We start from the raw sequence: 18426 nt of genomic DNA, 5'->3' as shown, positions 1-18426 counted from the left end.
AACGATTTATTACATGAAAGTGATAACTCTCACGAGAAGCCTTCACGACCTCATGAAATCTAAAAGGGATATAAATTACGGAGAACTTCGTGAGCTTTGTATAGGGTCAAATGATCCGTAATAAATATAAATACCAACGGTCTTCAGAATTGACCCTACAACTTATATGACAACATTATATATAAATACCAACGGTTTTAGCCGGGCTGAAAAACCATCGATTTAGTTCATACATGCAGTTGAAATGCATGAAAATGTTTGGAAATAAAAAATGCATGAATATCAGATTAAAACATGTATGAAAATAATCAGATTAAAAAAATGTCTGTTAATCATGTGGATACGATAATTCAGTTGACTTAGCTTGTTCTTCATACTGGATAAAAAAATTAAATATATGAAACTATCTAGTACGGGAAAAGTATGGAAATATATAATCAGATTAAAAAAAAGGTGGCTACGCATGTTGACTCGATTGGAGGCCAGAAATAGTTTATTATTCAAAATCAATTTGGTAAGAAATTAATTAAAATTAATAATATTGTAGTGCTATAAATGCATAGGACGAAGAGAGCTTGATGCATCCGATCGATTCGATCATTAAGGAGGTAGCTAGCTCCTGCGCTTCCATTGCATATGGCCATGGAAGCTGATTTCCTCTTCTCCCCTTTCTTCATCACCCTCTTCCTCGGCTTCTCCATAGCAGTTCTGCTACTAGTGCTCAGGAGACCAAGGAGTGGAGTTCATGACAAATCACATGGAAAAGTACTAGCTCCTCTGCCACCCGGCCCTCCCAAACTTCCCCTCATCGGAAACATCCACCAACTCGCCGGCGCCAACCCTCACCGTACTCTGCGCAGCCTCGCTCGAACTCACGGCCCGCTCATACTGCTCCGCCTCGGCCAGGTCGACTTGGTCGTCGCTTCGTCCGTGGAGGCCGTGGAGGAGATCATCAAGCGTCATGACCTCAACTTCGCCAGCCGGCCGACCGACTTGACCTTCGTCAACATACTGACCTACGACGGGCTCAGCGTCGCCATGGCCGCCTACGGCGGATATTGGAAGCAGATGAGGAAGATCTACGCCACGGAGCTGCTCAACTCCCGGCGCGTCAAGTCCTTCGCCGCCATCCGCGAGGATATGATCCGTAAGCTGACGGCGGAGATCGCCGGCAAGGCGTCGGCCCAAACGCCTCTCGATCTCGGCGCGATGGTGATGTCCATGAGCAACGCGGTGGTGGTGAGAACGGCGTTCGGTGAAAGGTGCAAACAACAAGCCGAGTTCTTGCAGCTGGTGAAGGAGTCGGTGAGCCTGGTGACCAGCTTCGCGGCGGCTGACATGTACCCGTCCCTCAAATTCTTGGACACTCTCACCGGATTGAAGTCCAAGTTAAAGCGTACTCGGGATAAGCTAGACAGAGTGTTCGATGAAATCATCGCACAGCGTCAGGCTGCACGAGCTGCTGATCATGAAACCACAAATCAGGGGGATCGAATCATCGACGTACTTCTCAGGCTTAAAGACGAAGGCGGATTAGAATTTCCCATCACAACCGAAAGCATCAAGGCCGTTGTCTTGGTGATGATCTTGCTTATGATTCATTAAATTCAATTCAATTAATTAAATTTGCTGATGATCTTGCAATTTCCTTTAGGAAATATTTGCTGGAGGAACAGAGACATCATCGACGACGATCGAATGGGCCATGTCAGAGCTGGTGAAGAACCCTGAGACGATGGAGAAGGCCCAGCGAGAGATAAGGGAGGCCATGCGAGGGAAGAATAAGCTGGAAGAGAGCGACATATCCAAGTTCGGCTACCTCAAATTGGTCATCAAAGAGACGCTGAGGCTCCATCCTCCGGGCCCTCTGTTGCTCCCGAGAGTATGCACAAACACTTGCGAGGTCATGGGGTATCGAGTGCCGGCAGGAGCCCGAGTCCTGATCAATGCATTCGCGTTGGCAAGAGATGAGTCCTATTGGGGCGCCGATGCCGAAAGCTTCAAGCCGGAGAGATTTGAGAACGGCTCAGTCGACTTCAGGGGCTTCAACTTGGAGTTCTTGCCATTTGGCGTAGGTCGAAGGATATGCCCCGGCATGACCTTCGGGCTATCGGCGGTGGAAGTTGGGTTGGCTCACCTCCTCTTCCACTTCGACTGGAAGCTTCCCCATGGCATGAAGACGGAGGATTTGGACATGATGGAGATTTCCGGGACGAGCGCACCCAGGAAAACTCCTCTCGTTGTGCTTGCCGATCTCGCCATTCCTCTGCCATAGTCACTTATATATGTAGATGCATGGCATGATGCCATGATGCATGCCAGGATATATTAATTTATGATATGCTTGTAATAATTAAATAAGTGCCTTGTACTTAATCTGGGCTTGAATTTTGATATGAATTCCAAATGGCGTGAAAGTTACTTAAGACAAATTTAATTACTAATTGGATTTAATTTATATTTCTTTCTTGACTCCGATCGTCACAATTAATTGGTCCATGGAGGACGTCTAAAAGAGTTCGACTTCAATATATTTATTTCCTAAGACAGTTAATTGCGTTAAGCCCACGAAATGATATCATATCCAATGCATATGCTTTTTCGATATTGTATTTTTCTAAAATCTCATCATCTCAATTAGTTGCGTTATAATTCAGACACGTCTCCGGCCTTTTCACACAAAAGCACACGAGGAAATTATATATATATTATATATATATATATACACACTCAAACTAAAGTCAAATTGATCAGTCGCCACATGCAATCAATTATTTGACGACAAATTGTATTTTTTTGACGAGTGAAAAGGTAGCTACTTGGAGGCGGTAGGGCATATCTCTCGTCGTACGTCTTTTCATGGTCAAGCCATATCTCTACCTGGGATAAGAGATATGGTCATATCTTAACCTACGGTCGGCCCGTATTTTAATCTGGAGATCAGGTATGACCGTACCTTACAGATACAGTCTGCCCGTGATTCTTTCAGTTGGAAGAGGTACACACCGTCATGCCATGGAGCAAGGCCTGGTTTACAAATTTACTTCGGCGCCTAATTCATTTTATTTTGTGTTCTAATTTTTTCCTATCAATTAAAATAAGCAACAAACATATCTCCGAATAAGATAAATAAAAGCATGACAATATAATCAAAATAATTCTAATTGATTGACATATTAAAAATAAGATTCTAATTAATTGACACAGTCAATTTGATTAAATATGAATTTATTAATATTTTTTTATATAATTAGCGGATATTAAATTTGACCTTAATTTTCTTATTTTATGTAATTAATCCTAAAAATTAGGAATAAATTTTACGGTTCAGAAGATTATATATATTTTTATAATTGACCGTTGATGAATACATACAAAATTAACCAAACTTTCCTCCCACCTAATTTTATGGTTTCCCTTCCCAGTCTTCGTCGATCGAGTGGATGAAAGAGATGGAAACAACTAGTGTCTACTTTGCAGACAGATATGTAATTTATTATCTAAAGTCAATCGCAACCAAGTGGATTAATCTCAACCAAATATATTATCCCAATTAATTAACTAATTAATACAAAGAGGTCGTCCAATTGTTTATGGATTGAGTCGAAGCAAGTACATACTAATAAATACTTACACAGAGATCTTTTCCCACTAATGGAAGTTGGGACGCTAGCTTTTTTAAAAAATTAAATAAAAATAAATTAAATTAAATTTATCAAAGTATATTGAACGAAGCAAGCAATTTCTAATAATAATTCATATTTATAAAGCAAGTATTAGCCTGGTCAAAGTCTAGTAGATATTGAGATTGCGTGTGTATAGTTGAAGATTTAAATCCATTTAAAGATTATTCTTCTCACCGTACTATTAATATGTCCAAAAAAAAATAAAAATAATATATGATATTTATAAATATTATAATTTAAAATATGGATAATCTATTTGAAACATAAAATATTCATCGCAATAGTAATTTAAAATTTATAATATTATAATCATGAGCATCCCAAATTTAAGATATAAACTTCATAATTATTTTATGATTTTTTTATAAAATATAACTTTTAGATAATGAGGTAAAAGTTTAATATTGACAAAACTAAAATTATGAGAATGAGAAATAAAAGTGAGTAATTAAACACCACTTTATAATTAAGATAATAAGCATAAAAGAGACGTGACTACGTATAAGTTTTAATTTTCTTATATCGTAAATGGGATATATATATATACATGTAACTTGAATAAGTGTAAATTTTATTTATATTTTTTATTTTTAAAAATTATAAATTTAAAAAATAATAATCTTCAATGGTCACAAATCATAACGTTATTAAACTGTAAACCATAACCTTCTTTGAAAATTAAAGTTAAGAGTTGAAATTTTTATAACCGTTCAACTATTAGTTATGGTGGTAAAAGATGAGACATTTATCTTGATTTTATTGAGATTCGAACCCTAAATTTTATGATTATAATACTTCATGTGTTAGTCAATAGACACATCCGAGAAGACTATTCAATTATCAATTATGAACCATCAAATCGTTGATTTCAAATCATCGATTTCAAACCATTCGTTTAGAACTATCGATTTTGAATGACTTCATTCAGTGGGAATTCATAATTTGTTTTTGCAAATTTTTTTATAGAAAAAACTTTTACATTTAACTACCAACAAGAAAATTTGAAGCATTCTGTAAGAAAATTTTTTAAAAATCTTAAAATTGTAATTTGTTTTTTTAATAAAAAACAAAACTCATTGCCCAATCAATTATAAAAACTTCAATTTAGTAATAAACAAGTTTTAAATGAAGATATCGGATTCAAATTGATATTCGAATCAATGATAATCTAAAAATTCATAAGAATACAATTCAACTTTAAAAAAAAAATCGAAGACGAGAAACTCTAGAATGGACTAAAGTTTTGACGACTTTTAAAATAGATTAAGAGATATATTTCTTTTTCAGTACAAATTAATTAATATTGTAGCCTGGTAACAATCAGCTCATTCTTTGTTAGTACACTCTGGAAGTTAGGGGATAATTAACTTCAATCACTTCATCTTATTAATGATTTGTAATGGAAGCTAACATTCTTAATTTTACTTAATATTCATTTTTTTGAGATAACTAATCTAAGGATTCATTCTCCTAACACACAGTACATTATAAAACCTTCCTTTTAGAAGGCGGAGAAGCCTCGTACAAATAAATACACAAGCAAATATGAGATATACAATAATAAATGTAACAAGAACAAAGAAATAAATATAATAACAAAGGACTTTTACTCTTGATCTCTTGTTGTTGTGAATTACCTCTTGATACTTGGAAATATAATAACACTTCACTCCAAGAATCATCAAGAACCAGCAGAGAAGTTTGGAAAAAAAGGGTTGTTGATTTGAATTCTTCAAATGTCTTATATCCTATGGATTAGGGTTCCCAATCGATTGACCTTATTCCCAATCGATTGTCACGTTAAATCCGAGCACATCCAATCGTCCAAAACTCGCAACGACTATTTTCATCTTCTCTCAATCAATTATCTAATCAATTAATAGGCTTTAATTGATTACGAATTCCAAAATTTGGTATCAATATTGAGTAGGTACATTTACAATCCTTCCATGATTATCTCTACTGTGTGGTGATTAAATTCTTTTGAGTGCTACAAGGACTAGCAGTCAGTGTGTCAATATAATATTATTTATGTAGCATATCTACTGATCATGTCCGAGAAGCTTGACAAAATAGAAAGTTGGGGAGAGAATTTACTGTTGATGAAGAAGAACACCTGAGAACTCCCGATCCGAGAAAATCAAAGCGGATTCGGAAGAATAAAGTCACCGAATACCCTCCTTAATTATACGAAAACCCAAGGACGAAAGGAGAGATCCACTGAAAAACACCAAGATCTGGAGCTTCCCCGGCTTCCTGCGCATAAGAGACCAACCAACACTATTGTCATTGATCTAAGACCGGGGTGAGAATCCCTGGCTAGGCCCTCCGACGCTCAAGTCAGTGATCTCTCTTAGTGTGGAAGGAAGAAAGAAGATGAATAGTGATTGAAATTAGGGTTTGTAATGGATAGTTGTGAGTGTGGTGAGCGTAAACATACCTGGCCAACGGAGAGAATTCCCTTTTTTATACTACTTCATATAACCTCCGTAGTTATGAAGTGAATCCCGGTTTGTTAGAGTTTGTTATGAGATGACATAAGCCATGTACTTGCATAAAATAGCTTTTAAGGAATCTTTTTTGTACCTCAAATGTACCTTCTTTGTCGCCTAGCGCCTGTAGAAGAGTCTAGAAACATTCTTCCCGCCAAATTAGCAAACCTGTTATACAATCACATACTACAGATATCTTCATTAAGCTATTTATGAATATTCTTGAAATATTTGTTCTCGCCCTGTCTTATAAGCTATATGGAGATATATTTATCGTCCCTACCTGCTTACCCTGTTTTTATTATGTTATAGACAGTCCGATCTTATACTATGATTTGTATAGGATGAAATTGAACCTAAGTTATGTCCGGGCAAGTTACTACTATTGTTCAACATGCATCCTAATCATCCGATAATATACTATAGATCTTGTAAGGCCTTGTATCTTTTCACACTCAGGCGATCATATAAGCCCGCCTAATGCTAATATACATCTAGATGTACTAATTCAAACAATCTTAGTTTATCTATCTTAAACGTGTAAACCCGGTCGATATTTGACCCATCTTTCTTAAGGTCTTATACTGGCCGATATTGACATATTTTTCTTAAGCATATTATCCCGGCCGATATTGACCTATTTGTCTTAAATATGTTACCCCGATCGATATTCATGCTTGCTTAATTCTGCTATCTCCTTTTCCCTTTTCACCAGGGACCTACTAAACCTAACTCATATCACTAGCCTTCTCTTCAAGTCTAGTCAAAGAAGGTGTCATCCGACTGACCAGACATGAGTTTATGTTTAGTTGAGTTACATAGCTTGGGCAATATTACATGCTCGATCAGGCTTTGCCTATTGAGTTTATGCAAAACTTATTTGTTTTTTATTTAACTGATGATATACTTCGAGCTATATAAAGCTAAATGCCTCAAATGCAATCGATATGTTATACTCAATCAACCCTTTTGACCTTGGCTGATACTAACTTATCTTTTATAAACATATTAACTCAGCCGGTATTGGCCTATCTCTTGTAGACATGTTATCCCGGCCGATATTAGCCTGTCTATTATAGACATGTTATCCCGACCAATGTTAGCCTACCCTTTATAGTTATATTAATTCAGACAGTGTTTCACGCATGACTGACTCTTATTATTATTTTTTATTTTCTATCTTCGACCCAGGATCTGTCAAACCCAATCCATCATTCTTTATTGCACACAGTAAACTACAACCCTTTTTTCAGAATTTCCTTGATTATGATTGGCTTTTCAACGGTAAGAGAATGTTGGAGGCGCGCGACGAGGTGCCACCAACCCCTACATGATTCGATTCGTCATGTCCATCATAAATTCCCATTTATGATCATATGACACATGTCTTTTCTCATCTTCTTTGTAACACTAGCGTCTGCACGCTTCTATAATCAACGGTGTCTGTTAAAAAAAGGTATTCTAATCTGACAGTTACTATATGTTCTTTCAACCCTAAACCCTTCATCTTCTTGTAGACTTTGTCCCTTTTTCCTTACCTTAGCATTTATTCTTTGCTGTAATCTTTGATCAATCCTCGCGCTCACCGTCTTCCAGCGATCTTCTCTCTTAACTCGACGTAAGTAACTTGTTGTTCTGTTAACCCTTACTTCTATCTATGGCTGAAGAAGCAGTTGCCCCCTGGTATGTTCAAATTTCATCTTCTTTCAACAAGGATGCTAGGCTTGCTATTCGCAGGCAATACGAAATCCCTAGAGAATATGATATCATAATTCCTAAACCAGATGAGCATCCCCACCATCCTCTTGCTAACCGCGTAACTTTTTTCAGGGATCAATTAATAGGTGGTCGAAGGTTTCTCATTCCCCCTTTTCTAATCGATATAAGTCGATACTTTGACATTCCTCTTCAACAATTTGTGTCTAATGCATGCCTTTCGTTATTTGTGTGACACTTATATGTTGTTTCGTATATTCGACATTCCTTCTATCCCTCAAAATTTTTTCATGTTTTCTTACCCAAAGGGGGCAGAGTCGGGTGTTTTTCTTTTCCAATCTAGGACTAAGATGGTCCTTTTTGATGATATGTCTTCCTCTCTTAAAGGCTGGAAATCTCAATTCTTCTTTATAAAGTTTCCCGGGCCTATTCCTTGGTCCCATGCATGGAAATCGTCTCTACCTCCTTTGCCTGATATCAAGGAACTCCATCTTCACCCTTCTTTCCCCTTAATTGTGAGAAGTTGCTATGTCGTCGTCTTTCTATCCCTAAATGGCTATGGGGCGACCTTCTATACTTGTTTGGCTTAAGCCCTGTCAAATTTAAGATACACGACTCCTTAGGTAAAGTTTTGCTTCTTCTCATATTAATTTTTACTAACTAAACCTTTCTTCTATTTTGTGTAGTGGCTGATTTTTATGCTGCTCTGATTGATGAAGAACTACATCTAGAAGAGGCCGAACTTCATGCTAAAGAGCAAGAGCTTCTTGCTGCACTTAATCAAACCCCCCCCCCCCTCAATTGGAGTTTCGGCTCCTTTGGTCGAAGTTGCCAGCTCTCAGGTGGTTCCTAAGGTTCCTGAGGGCCCTCCTGCCGAAACTTCTGCTGTCCCTTTGCCAACTGCTTCTTCGTCAGTGGCTGTTACTTCCTCACCAGCCACTTCCCTTTCCTTTGCCGAGCTTACATCCCCTGTAAGTTCAGAAAAATCCATTGCTGAAATTGCCCCTAGCAAACGCCCGGGACGCAAACTCACTAGAGCTCCTCCTTCTAAAAGGAGACTCATTCTTCCTGCTGAGAAATTACTCTCAGAAGGTTTTGCTTCTGCTACCCTTTCTTCTGCCGAGTTTACTTTGGCTGATCTCTATCCTTTCCTTATTTTTTTTTCCTTTTCCTTTTTCAACAATACTGCCCCTGGCAGTACTTCTTTTACTTTTCCCCTATCTATTCCAGAATCTGAATCTTTACCTCCTTCCTCCTCTTCTTATTTTGTTTTCGCTCCCCCTTCTATTCCAATTTCCTCTATTTGTACAACTTCATCTTCTATCCCTGTTCGCCCTATATTGTTGGGAGGTTCTTACACTATTGCTCAGGAGGAAATTCACCCTCTCTTTGGAGAGCTTACTCCTCCCGAGACAATCGATCAATTCTCTCATGAGGAAGCCAAGGTATGTTTGCTATTACTTATTTATTATTTATCCTTGACTATTTTATGACCCATTATTATATTCTTAGCGATGGATGGCCAATATGAGTCTGGCTCGACTAATGCACAACTTATATTATGAGAACGAGAAGCTGAAACAACAAGTTGTTGATGTAACGACCCGACCCTCTTGGCCCATTTGGCGGCCCATTTGGCGACCTCTCATGTCGTCGACCGACGACCCTTGGCCATGTCGTTACTCACTAGGACTTTCCACCCCTGGTCAGTGGATTTTTACCTCCCCCAGGATTCGAACTCTAAACCTCCAGGCTTAAGTATTAGAGTTTATGAATCCTGGTAACCAAGTGAGATCATAAACTCTAATACTTAAGCCTGGAGGTTTAGAGTTCGAATCCTTGTGGAGGCTAAAATCCACTAACCAGGGGTGGAAAGTCCTAGTGAGTAACGACACGGCCAAGGGTCGTCAGTCGACGACATGAGAGGTCGCCAAATGGGCCAAGAGGGCGGGGTCGTTACAATAAAAAAGCGCCTTTTTATTGTAACGACCCGACCCTTTGGCCTCTTGGACGGCCCTTTTTATTGTACGAGATTATTATTTAGTCAAACAAATAGTCTTGAGCTACCCAATCGTCCTTATACCCGACCGATTTTCCTCATACCTCTTTGATTCTTTAAGAATCAAGTGCAGGGAGAGAGAAAAACTTGTCGCACTTTCCGAGGATGATTGCTAAGCTTACCCTCCTTTCCTTAGGATCAGGCATTCTTTTTAAATTTGATCCCCTTCTTCGAGGACATCCCCTTTCTATGGCAGTTATGATTCCGTGTATTCTTCTTTATTGAGTTTATACTTTTTCTTTTCCTACCCTCTTTTATATCTAAGTTCTGCACGAATTATCATTGACTTTTGGGTTTCTCCTTTTTCTAGTTCTTCCATCTCTGTTTAAGGGTTTTTAGTCTAAGGCATAGAGGAAGGGCAAAGGTTTAAGACGCTCTCTTCTGCTCCCCGACTATTCCTTCTTCTTCCTTTGGTCACCTTCCTTCTGCTATTCAGCCATGGCCACTCCTTCCCCAGCGTGGTTTCTTTCATGTGCTTCTAGCCTTATCGATTCAGAAGAAGTGGAATTGCAAGCGAACTATAGTTTTCCTTCCTATATGGTTCGCCCTGCTCCTCAGAATAGTCTGCATCTTCCTCCTTCAGGAAGTACATCGATCTTCTGGGCTCAAGCTTTACAAGGTTTTCAATTTCCTCTTCATCCCTTTTTCGATGATGTTAGTATCTATTTCGATATTCCCCTTAATCAGCTTATTTCTCAATCTTTTTCTATCCTTGTAGGTTTTGTTGGGGTATCTAAATGACTAGATTTTCCTTTATCCCCTCGCCTTTTTCATTACTTCTTTGTTCCTCAACAAGTAGACATTGGTATTTTTAAGTTTCGGTCTCACCCTAAAGCTATTTTATTTAGTGGGATTCCTCTTCAAGAGGAATGACTTCACAAATTTTTCTTTATGCGTCTTCTTTCTTCCCCCCCCCCCCCCCTTTTCCTACCGCCTGGATATACGATCTCCCTTCAGTTCCTAACACTAACAACCTCCTCACTGATTCCTTTGTCTCTTTCGCCTTATCCAAGCTAAAGGGGCTAAATTTTGCTTACCAGCCTTGATTGTGGAGGGTCTAATGTTTCCATTTGGAATAAGCCCCATCGAAACCCCCTTGGATGTCTCTTTTGGTATGTTTAGACATTCTCGACTATGTTTATTAGTCATTTGTTAATTATTTTCTATAATAATGCCTAATTCTTATATTTCAGCTGATGTTCTTCTACCTGCTTTCATGTATAAGAATACAACTATGATTAAGTCTTTTTTGAATAAACTTGGAGAAAAATTGCTACAGGCACATCGAGCTAATCCTACTACCTCTACTCTGGGTTTGTTATCTGAGGAAGAACAAGCAGCGGAAGCTCTTGCTTCCCTGAAAGAGAGAGAGGAACAACCTTTTGTTGCTATACACAAGAAGCTCAGGCTTACTACAGAGGTTCTCTTTCGTGATACCTTTGGTACTTTCGTGCAGACCCCCATTGTTCCTTAAGCTATTTCTTATGAGAGAGGTAAGGCACCAATGCTCCCTACCCACATTATCTCCAACCTTTCTCTTAATATGATGAGACCGGGTAAACTTATTCCTTCTTCTTTTATTATTGTTTCAGCTGCGTCTGCTTCCCAGATGACTACTACTGCTTCTGTCTCCTCTCAACCCCTTTCTTTGGTCTTACCTTCCCTGGTTTCTGGACCTCGAGCTACAAGAACACCTTGTAGGAGATCTTCTCCGAGTCCAGGGCCATCAAGTATTCGTGTCACAACAACTGACTCCACTTTCCTTACTTTGCCATCTTCCATTCCATCTGGCTCTTCCTCTGTTGTTCCCAATTCTACTACTTCCCTCCTTTCTCTACCTTCTACTTCTACCCGGCCTCCTTCACCTTCTGTCCCTACTTCTCTTTTTAGGCAAGCTTTAGATCCGCCCTCTCAATTGGGACAAACCTCGGATCCTCCTATTTACGGCTCTATATAGCTACAAGGCACATTGGCCGAATCTTGGCTACATAGCCAAGAACTATTAAAGGGCACGAGTATTTCAAGTCGCGTTGACAGTTACAGCCGCCAAGCTGCTGCTGTAAGCATTTTCAATTATATGTTATTAACTTCTTATTATTCCCTCTAACTACGTTATTATTTTGTTTAGTTCTTTGCCTTAAGTTTTCATCTAGAGCAGCTACTTATTACTTTGGAAAGGGATAACAGAAAATTAAGGGCTCAAGTAGAGGCATTGAAAACCACTCTTCCTCCTTCCCATATTGATCTTACTCAATCACGAGAGAGGATAGCTTTACAGACTCAACAATTAGAGGTTTTAAAGAAGGAACTGCAACATAGGCAGCAGTTATTGGAAAACAAAAAGCTTGAAAGAAAAAACTTGGAGTTACAAGTGGATCGGTTAAACTCCCACCTCCAGGTGGAAACTGCTTTGAAAGACAAAGCTATTTCAGATGTTTCTCTTAAGAACAATGTTTTAGAGAAAGTGGAGAAGCTTCACAATATCTTTCTTTCTGCGCAGGCTCAAGATTCAACATCAAAAGAGTTTGCTCTTCTACAAGAGCAAGAACAAAGAAAGGCTCAGGATATAGAGATATCCTCACTCCAAAAGGAACTGGAGCAACTTAAATTAGAAAGAGACACTTTCAAACATCAAGCTGCTAAACTACAAGCCGAATTTCAGCATTATAAGGAGCATGACGAACACCGATGGGAGAACAGGCGCCTAACTTATCTGAGGTCTCCGGAGTTTATTGGCGAATATGTTCGTCGAATCATAGGGACTCTAAATCATTCTGTGATCGGGGTTATTCAGCAACTAAGGGAAGGTGGTTATCTATCTCGTGAACCCCCTTCTCAATTCATAAATCGTCGCAGACTTAACCAGGAATTACCCGAAAATTTGACGAGCCACTTTAAGTGAACATGATTGTGTATTTGTAAAAGACTTGTAATCAAGTACTTGCAATTTTTGTAAAAATTTGTACTTACCTGTTTTTCCGACCTTTATTATCTGGCTGCTGCTTCCTGAGAATAAGTACTATCTGGCTCAAAAGCTTTTCCTTTTGTGGTATCTTAATTGATCATATGGCTATGAACAATAAGGCTTTCCATAAACTCCTTGATCTTTATTCAAAGAATTCCAAAGACCTCAGTGCTTCCGAGGGACGTGTAATCCCGAGCAACTTTATATGAAGAACTCTATAGGATTTATGTGTTCTGGGTCGGGTGTACAATCCCGAGTGATTTTAGATAAAGAATTTCATATGATTGTGACTTCTGATTAAGAATGTAATTTTGAAAGATTATATATATAAAGAATTCCCTCTGAACTTTGAATCCCGGTCAGGAGTGTAATACCGAGTGATCTTTATAAAGAAATCCAGGTGACTTTGAATTTCGATTGGGCGTGTGATCCCGAACGATTATAATAGGGAATTCAATCAGCTTGTAATTTTCAATCGGGCCCTCAATCCCAATTGATTTGAGTCACTAGAGTCTTGTGCTCTATCATATTTTGATCAGGTACTCAATCTTTACATGACTTTGCTCATGATAGTTTTAAGTCTCCGGTTCCTCCCAAGAAGGCTCGTCCGAGTTTCTTCAAGAGATTTCCCGATCGACTGTGTTTATGCTAGTTTAAAGTCTCCGGTTCCTCTCAAGAAGACCCGTCCGGGTTTCTTCAAAAGATTTCCCGATTGACTGTGTTTATGCTAGTTTAAAGTCTCCGGTTCCTCTCAAGAAGACCCGTCCGGGTTTCTTCAAGAGATTTCCCGATCGACTGTGTTTATGCTAGTTTAAAGTCTCCGGTTCCTCTCAAGAAGACCCGTCCGAGTTACTTCAGGAGATTTCCCGATCGACTATGTTTATGCTAGTTTAAAGTCTCCGATTCCTCTCAAGAAGACCCGTCTGGGTTACTTCAGGAGATTTCTGTTGGATCGAGACGCGCTAGAGGGGGGGTGAATAGCGCTCGCGGCTATTTGTTCGATTATCGGAATCGTAAAACTATCAAAGTAAATTTACGCAGCGGAAGTAACGAATGCAATCACAGAAGGACACAAGTAGTTTTACTTCGTTCGGAGCCTAGGTCGACTCCTACTCGAAGGCCCGCGATCCTTGATCGCTTTCGGTGGACAACACTTATAAGTACGAAAAAGGAGTACAAGATTTACAATTAGTACAGTAATTAAAAACAAGTATACCGACGACAGAATCGTAATCTCGAAGCTCCTGGTCGTCGTGGACTTGTAACAGCACTTCAGGGTCGTTGAATGAGCAGCACGCAGCACAAGTATTGCTTGGAAGTTGTGTTCTGAAGCTGCTGGTCGAGACCCCTTATAAAGGGGGTTCAAGGCGCCTTACACTGTTCACCAAGGTGCCTTGAACGAGCCGAGTCACCCGCGTGGATCAGCACGGACCTGGTCGAACTCTATCTGGTTTAAGGCGCCTTCAGCCTATCCAAGGCGCCTTCAACCTCCGGTTCAAGGCGCTTCCAGTCTGCTGCGCTGGCCTTTTCCTGGCTCGCACCCGAGGCGCCTCCAAGCTCCATGGAGGCGCCTCGGACACTGTTCATCCGAGTTGTAACTTGCTCCTTTGTTCCTGCAAAATGTGTTAGTCCCAAACACATACCCTGCAAAACAAAGTTAGCACAGAAACATAATGAATAAAAGATTTGACAGCATTCGAACTGTCCGGGTCTGACTTCGGGTTTCCAACCGGAAACCCTAGGTCGACCCGACGCCTACTGTTCCCTCTACGGGGAACGCGTCCTCACCTACTCCACTCAGGAGATTTACCTGTTGCCAGTACGATCCTCCAGATCGACTGGACTTTTGCTCGGCACTCGATGCTTCCGGACTTTCTGCTGAACATCCGCTTCACCGGCCAGTCCAGACTTTCACCTGGTTCGCGACACCAGGACTTTCCACCTAGGGTTACCACCCCCTAGGACTTTTGCCTGAAGCCATCGACCTACCAAGACTTTCCGCATAGGGTTACCACCCCCTATGACCTAGGGTTCCTACCCCCTAGGGTTTTACCTTGCCTAACCGCAGTTAGGACTTTCCTGAAACACTCAACAACAGCTGTCAGATAACAAAGCACCTTAACTTTGAATCCTTTGCCATTATCAAAACTTAGGTTTGATCGTTGGATGCTTCCCGCACCAACAATCTCCCCCTTTTTGATTATGGCAACACGTAATTCAAAGTTAAGAAAAACAACATATGTAATAACTGTATAAAGTTAACCAAGCTTAAGTAAATAAACTTCGAATGCAATAACAGTTAAGCTGGAAACTTTTAACTTTGTAATATAAGACTCCCCCTTAATGAAAGCCCTCCTTTTATTAAATACTTTGAATTTTCAATTTCAGTTTTGAATTTTCCCTTAACTTTAATTTACCTACTCTCCCCCTTTGCCATATATCAAAACACAAACCAGTTTGAAAGTAGATTTGTATTTTTCTGAAGGGAAATTTTCAAAAGAGGGATAAAAATAAATGTTCTTCTAAGCAAGACGACTTAGCTTTTTGAATTTTGGATTTTGCCAAATTTGAAAGTACTTAGCTATATATTTAGCTTCAAAATGATTTGTATTGAGAAAATATTTTGCCAAATAGCTAAGTTTAGAGTACAATCTAACTAAGTCTAGTTCAAATAGTTTTAAAATTAACTAAGTTTGAAAATATGAGCATTTGAATTTTCAATAGAGATTTTGAGGTCACTTGAATGAAAATATGAGGTTACTTGAAAAAAATAACTTTAAAACGTTATAAAAAGTTTACTAGATTTGAAAATATTTGAATACTCAGTTACATGGACAAGTGTTTTGAAAAACTGTAATTAAGTTTTGAATACTCATTTTGAAGAAAATTTGATATTAAAGAAAAACTATTAAGGTTTAGGACAGAGGGAGTAGCAGTAGTTTGTTTTCTAGTCCAAGCATGAGTCAAATTAAATTATTGAGTTTAATTTGATTAAGTATCAGAGCCTTAAAATAATCAGGTAAAGTAATTTGATTAGAACCTTAAAGTACAATCATGCTTAACACAAATTGAAACACACTTTTCCCAATTGTCTAACCTTTAGCTACTTGCTGATTGCCTAGAGGGCAGTAGCTTTCACATGGTTAGTCAAATTAAGTCCATTTGGTCCAGTTAGAGTTGGCTAGAGCTGGAAGACTTGACTTGATTAATATTTATGATGTATTTAACGCCCAGACTCATATCGATGCACAAATATAAGCATTCCTGAGTCCAGGCTGTACCCTATGCATCTCACGCCTTTCTAAGTTATTAAAACACAAGCAAGGTAGACCTAGGTGTTTGTGAGATGCTCTGGCTTTAATCTAGGGGAACATGATTTCTAGGGGAAAACTTAGGCTAGATCCAAATGTTGAAAAATTCTAAGAAATTGGAATTTTGAAATAAGTATTTTCCTAGAACTTTTAAAAGCAAATGATAACCAAACATTGTCTATTCTACCCAACACATTCCTATTTGTCTTCTGAGTGAGCTGAACTCAAGTTCAGGTAAGGGTTTTGTGAAGATGTCAGCTAGATTTGATTTTGACTCAACATAGTTGAGTATAATATCACCCTTAGCTACATGATCCCTTACAAAATGGTGCTTTACTTCTATATGTTTAGTCCTTGAGTGATGAATTGGGTTTTTTGTTAAATTTATGGAACTTATATTATCAATTGAGATTTTTGTGTTATGATAGTTCAGTTGATAGTCTTTAAGAGTGTGCATCATCCAAAGCAATTGTGATGTGCATTCACCTAAGGCTATATATTCAGCTTCAGTGGTAGATAGAGCAACACAATGTTGCTTTCTACTTGACCAACTTACTAGGCATTGTCCTAGAAATTGACAGCTACCACTTGTGCTTTTTCTATCTAACTTGCATCCGGCGTAATCCGAGTCAGAATAGCCAAGAAGGTCAAATGTGCAAGTTCTAGGGTACCAGAGTCCTATATTTAGAGTACCTTTAATGTACCTAAGTATTCTTTTAACATAGGTTAAATGTGACTCTTTTGCACAAGATTGGTATCTTGCACACATTCCAACCGCAAATAATATGTCGGGTCGGCTTACAGTTAGGCAAGCTTCCTATGACACTCCTATAGTACTTTGGATCTACTGGTTTTCCTTCAGGGTCAGAGTCTATGTTAATGTTGGTTGCCATTGGAGTATTTATTATTTTTGAATTTTCCATGCAGAATTTTTTAATTAATTCCTTTGCATATTTAGTTTGATAAATGTATATTCCATCTTTAGTTTGTTTTATTTGTAGGCCTAAGAAAAAATTAAGTTCACCAACCATACTCATTTCAAATTCATTTTCCATTAATCTAATAAATTCTTTTAAAAATTTAGAGTTAGTTGAACCAAATATTATATCATCAACATAGATTTGAGCTATGAAGATGTCTTTTTCTACAGTTTTTACAAATAGAGTTGGATCTATTTGACCTTGGTTGAAGCCTTTGGATATTAAGTGATTTGATAATCGTTCATACCATGCCCTAGGGGCTTGTTTAAGTCCGTACAAGGCCTTTTTTTAACTTAAATACATGATTAGGATATCCTAAGTCCTCAAATCCTGGGGGTTGGCTTACATAAACTTCCTCCTTGATAAATTCATTTAAGAATGCTGACTTGACATCCATTTGGTATAGTTTAAATCCTTTGTTTGCTGCATAGGCTAACAACATTCTAATGGATTCGAGTCTGGCTACCGGGGCATAGGTTTCATCATAGTCCAAACCTTCAACTTGGCTAAATCCTTTAGCAACAAGCCTAGCCTTATTTCTAATTATTTCGCCTTGATCATCTAGCTTGTTTCTAAATACCCATTTTGTATCGATTATTGATTTATTTGAGGGTTTAGATACAAGTTCCCAGACTTGATTTCTCTCGAATTGGGCTAACTCTTCCTGCATAGCTATGATCCAGTCCGGGTCAGGTAGTGCTTCTTCTATTGTTTTTGGTTCGATTTTAGAAATTAGGGCAATCTGACTGTGGATTCTATAGGAGGATCTAGTTCTGACTCCTAGATTTGGATCACCCAAAATTTGATCAGATGGGTGAGAGGTGCTGGCCCTAGTTGGTCTTATAAGTGGGTCAGGGGTTGGTTCCTCTGGTTTATTAAGATTTGGTTGAATTTCATCATCTTCTATATTTCTTGGATCAATATCAACATTCTCATTTATGTTTGGTAGATTATTTTCTTCATCAAATATTATATTAGTTGTTTCTTCAACTTTTAGGGTGTTTTGATTGTAGACTCTATAGGCTCGACTGTTTGAGGAGTATCCTAAAAATATTCCTTTGTTAGATTTGGGTGTGAATTTTCTTAAATAATCTTTAGTATTTAAAATGTGAACTTTACATCCAAATACTTTTAAATAATTTAAGTTAGGAATTTTATGATAATATAGTTCATAAGGGGTTTTCTTGTGAAATTTGTTGATCAAAATTCGGTTTTAA

General features: G+C 38.5%; 1 protein-coding gene across 1 annotated transcript; it reads left to right on the top strand.

The window, feature by feature from the left end:
• The first annotated feature begins 586 nt into the window (after positions 1-586).
• On the top strand, positions 587-2424 carry LOC122020666 (alpha-humulene 10-hydroxylase-like). Its single transcript, XM_042578706.1, has 2 exons — positions 587-1578; positions 1655-2424. The coding sequence occupies exons 1-2, from the start codon at positions 637-639 to the stop codon at positions 2273-2275; spliced, it is 1563 nt and encodes a 520-aa protein (XP_042434640.1). The 5' UTR covers positions 587-636; the 3' UTR covers positions 2276-2424.
• Positions 2425-18426: the final 16002 nt, after the last annotated feature.

Source organism: Zingiber officinale, chromosome 1B (genome assembly GCF_018446385.1).
Source record: "Zingiber officinale cultivar Zhangliang chromosome 1B, Zo_v1.1, whole genome shotgun sequence".
NCBI lineage: Eukaryota > Viridiplantae > Streptophyta > Magnoliopsida > Zingiberales > Zingiberaceae > Zingiber > Zingiber officinale.
Note: the sequence above shows the minus strand (reverse complement) of the source record. Positions and strands in the feature narration are given on the sequence as shown.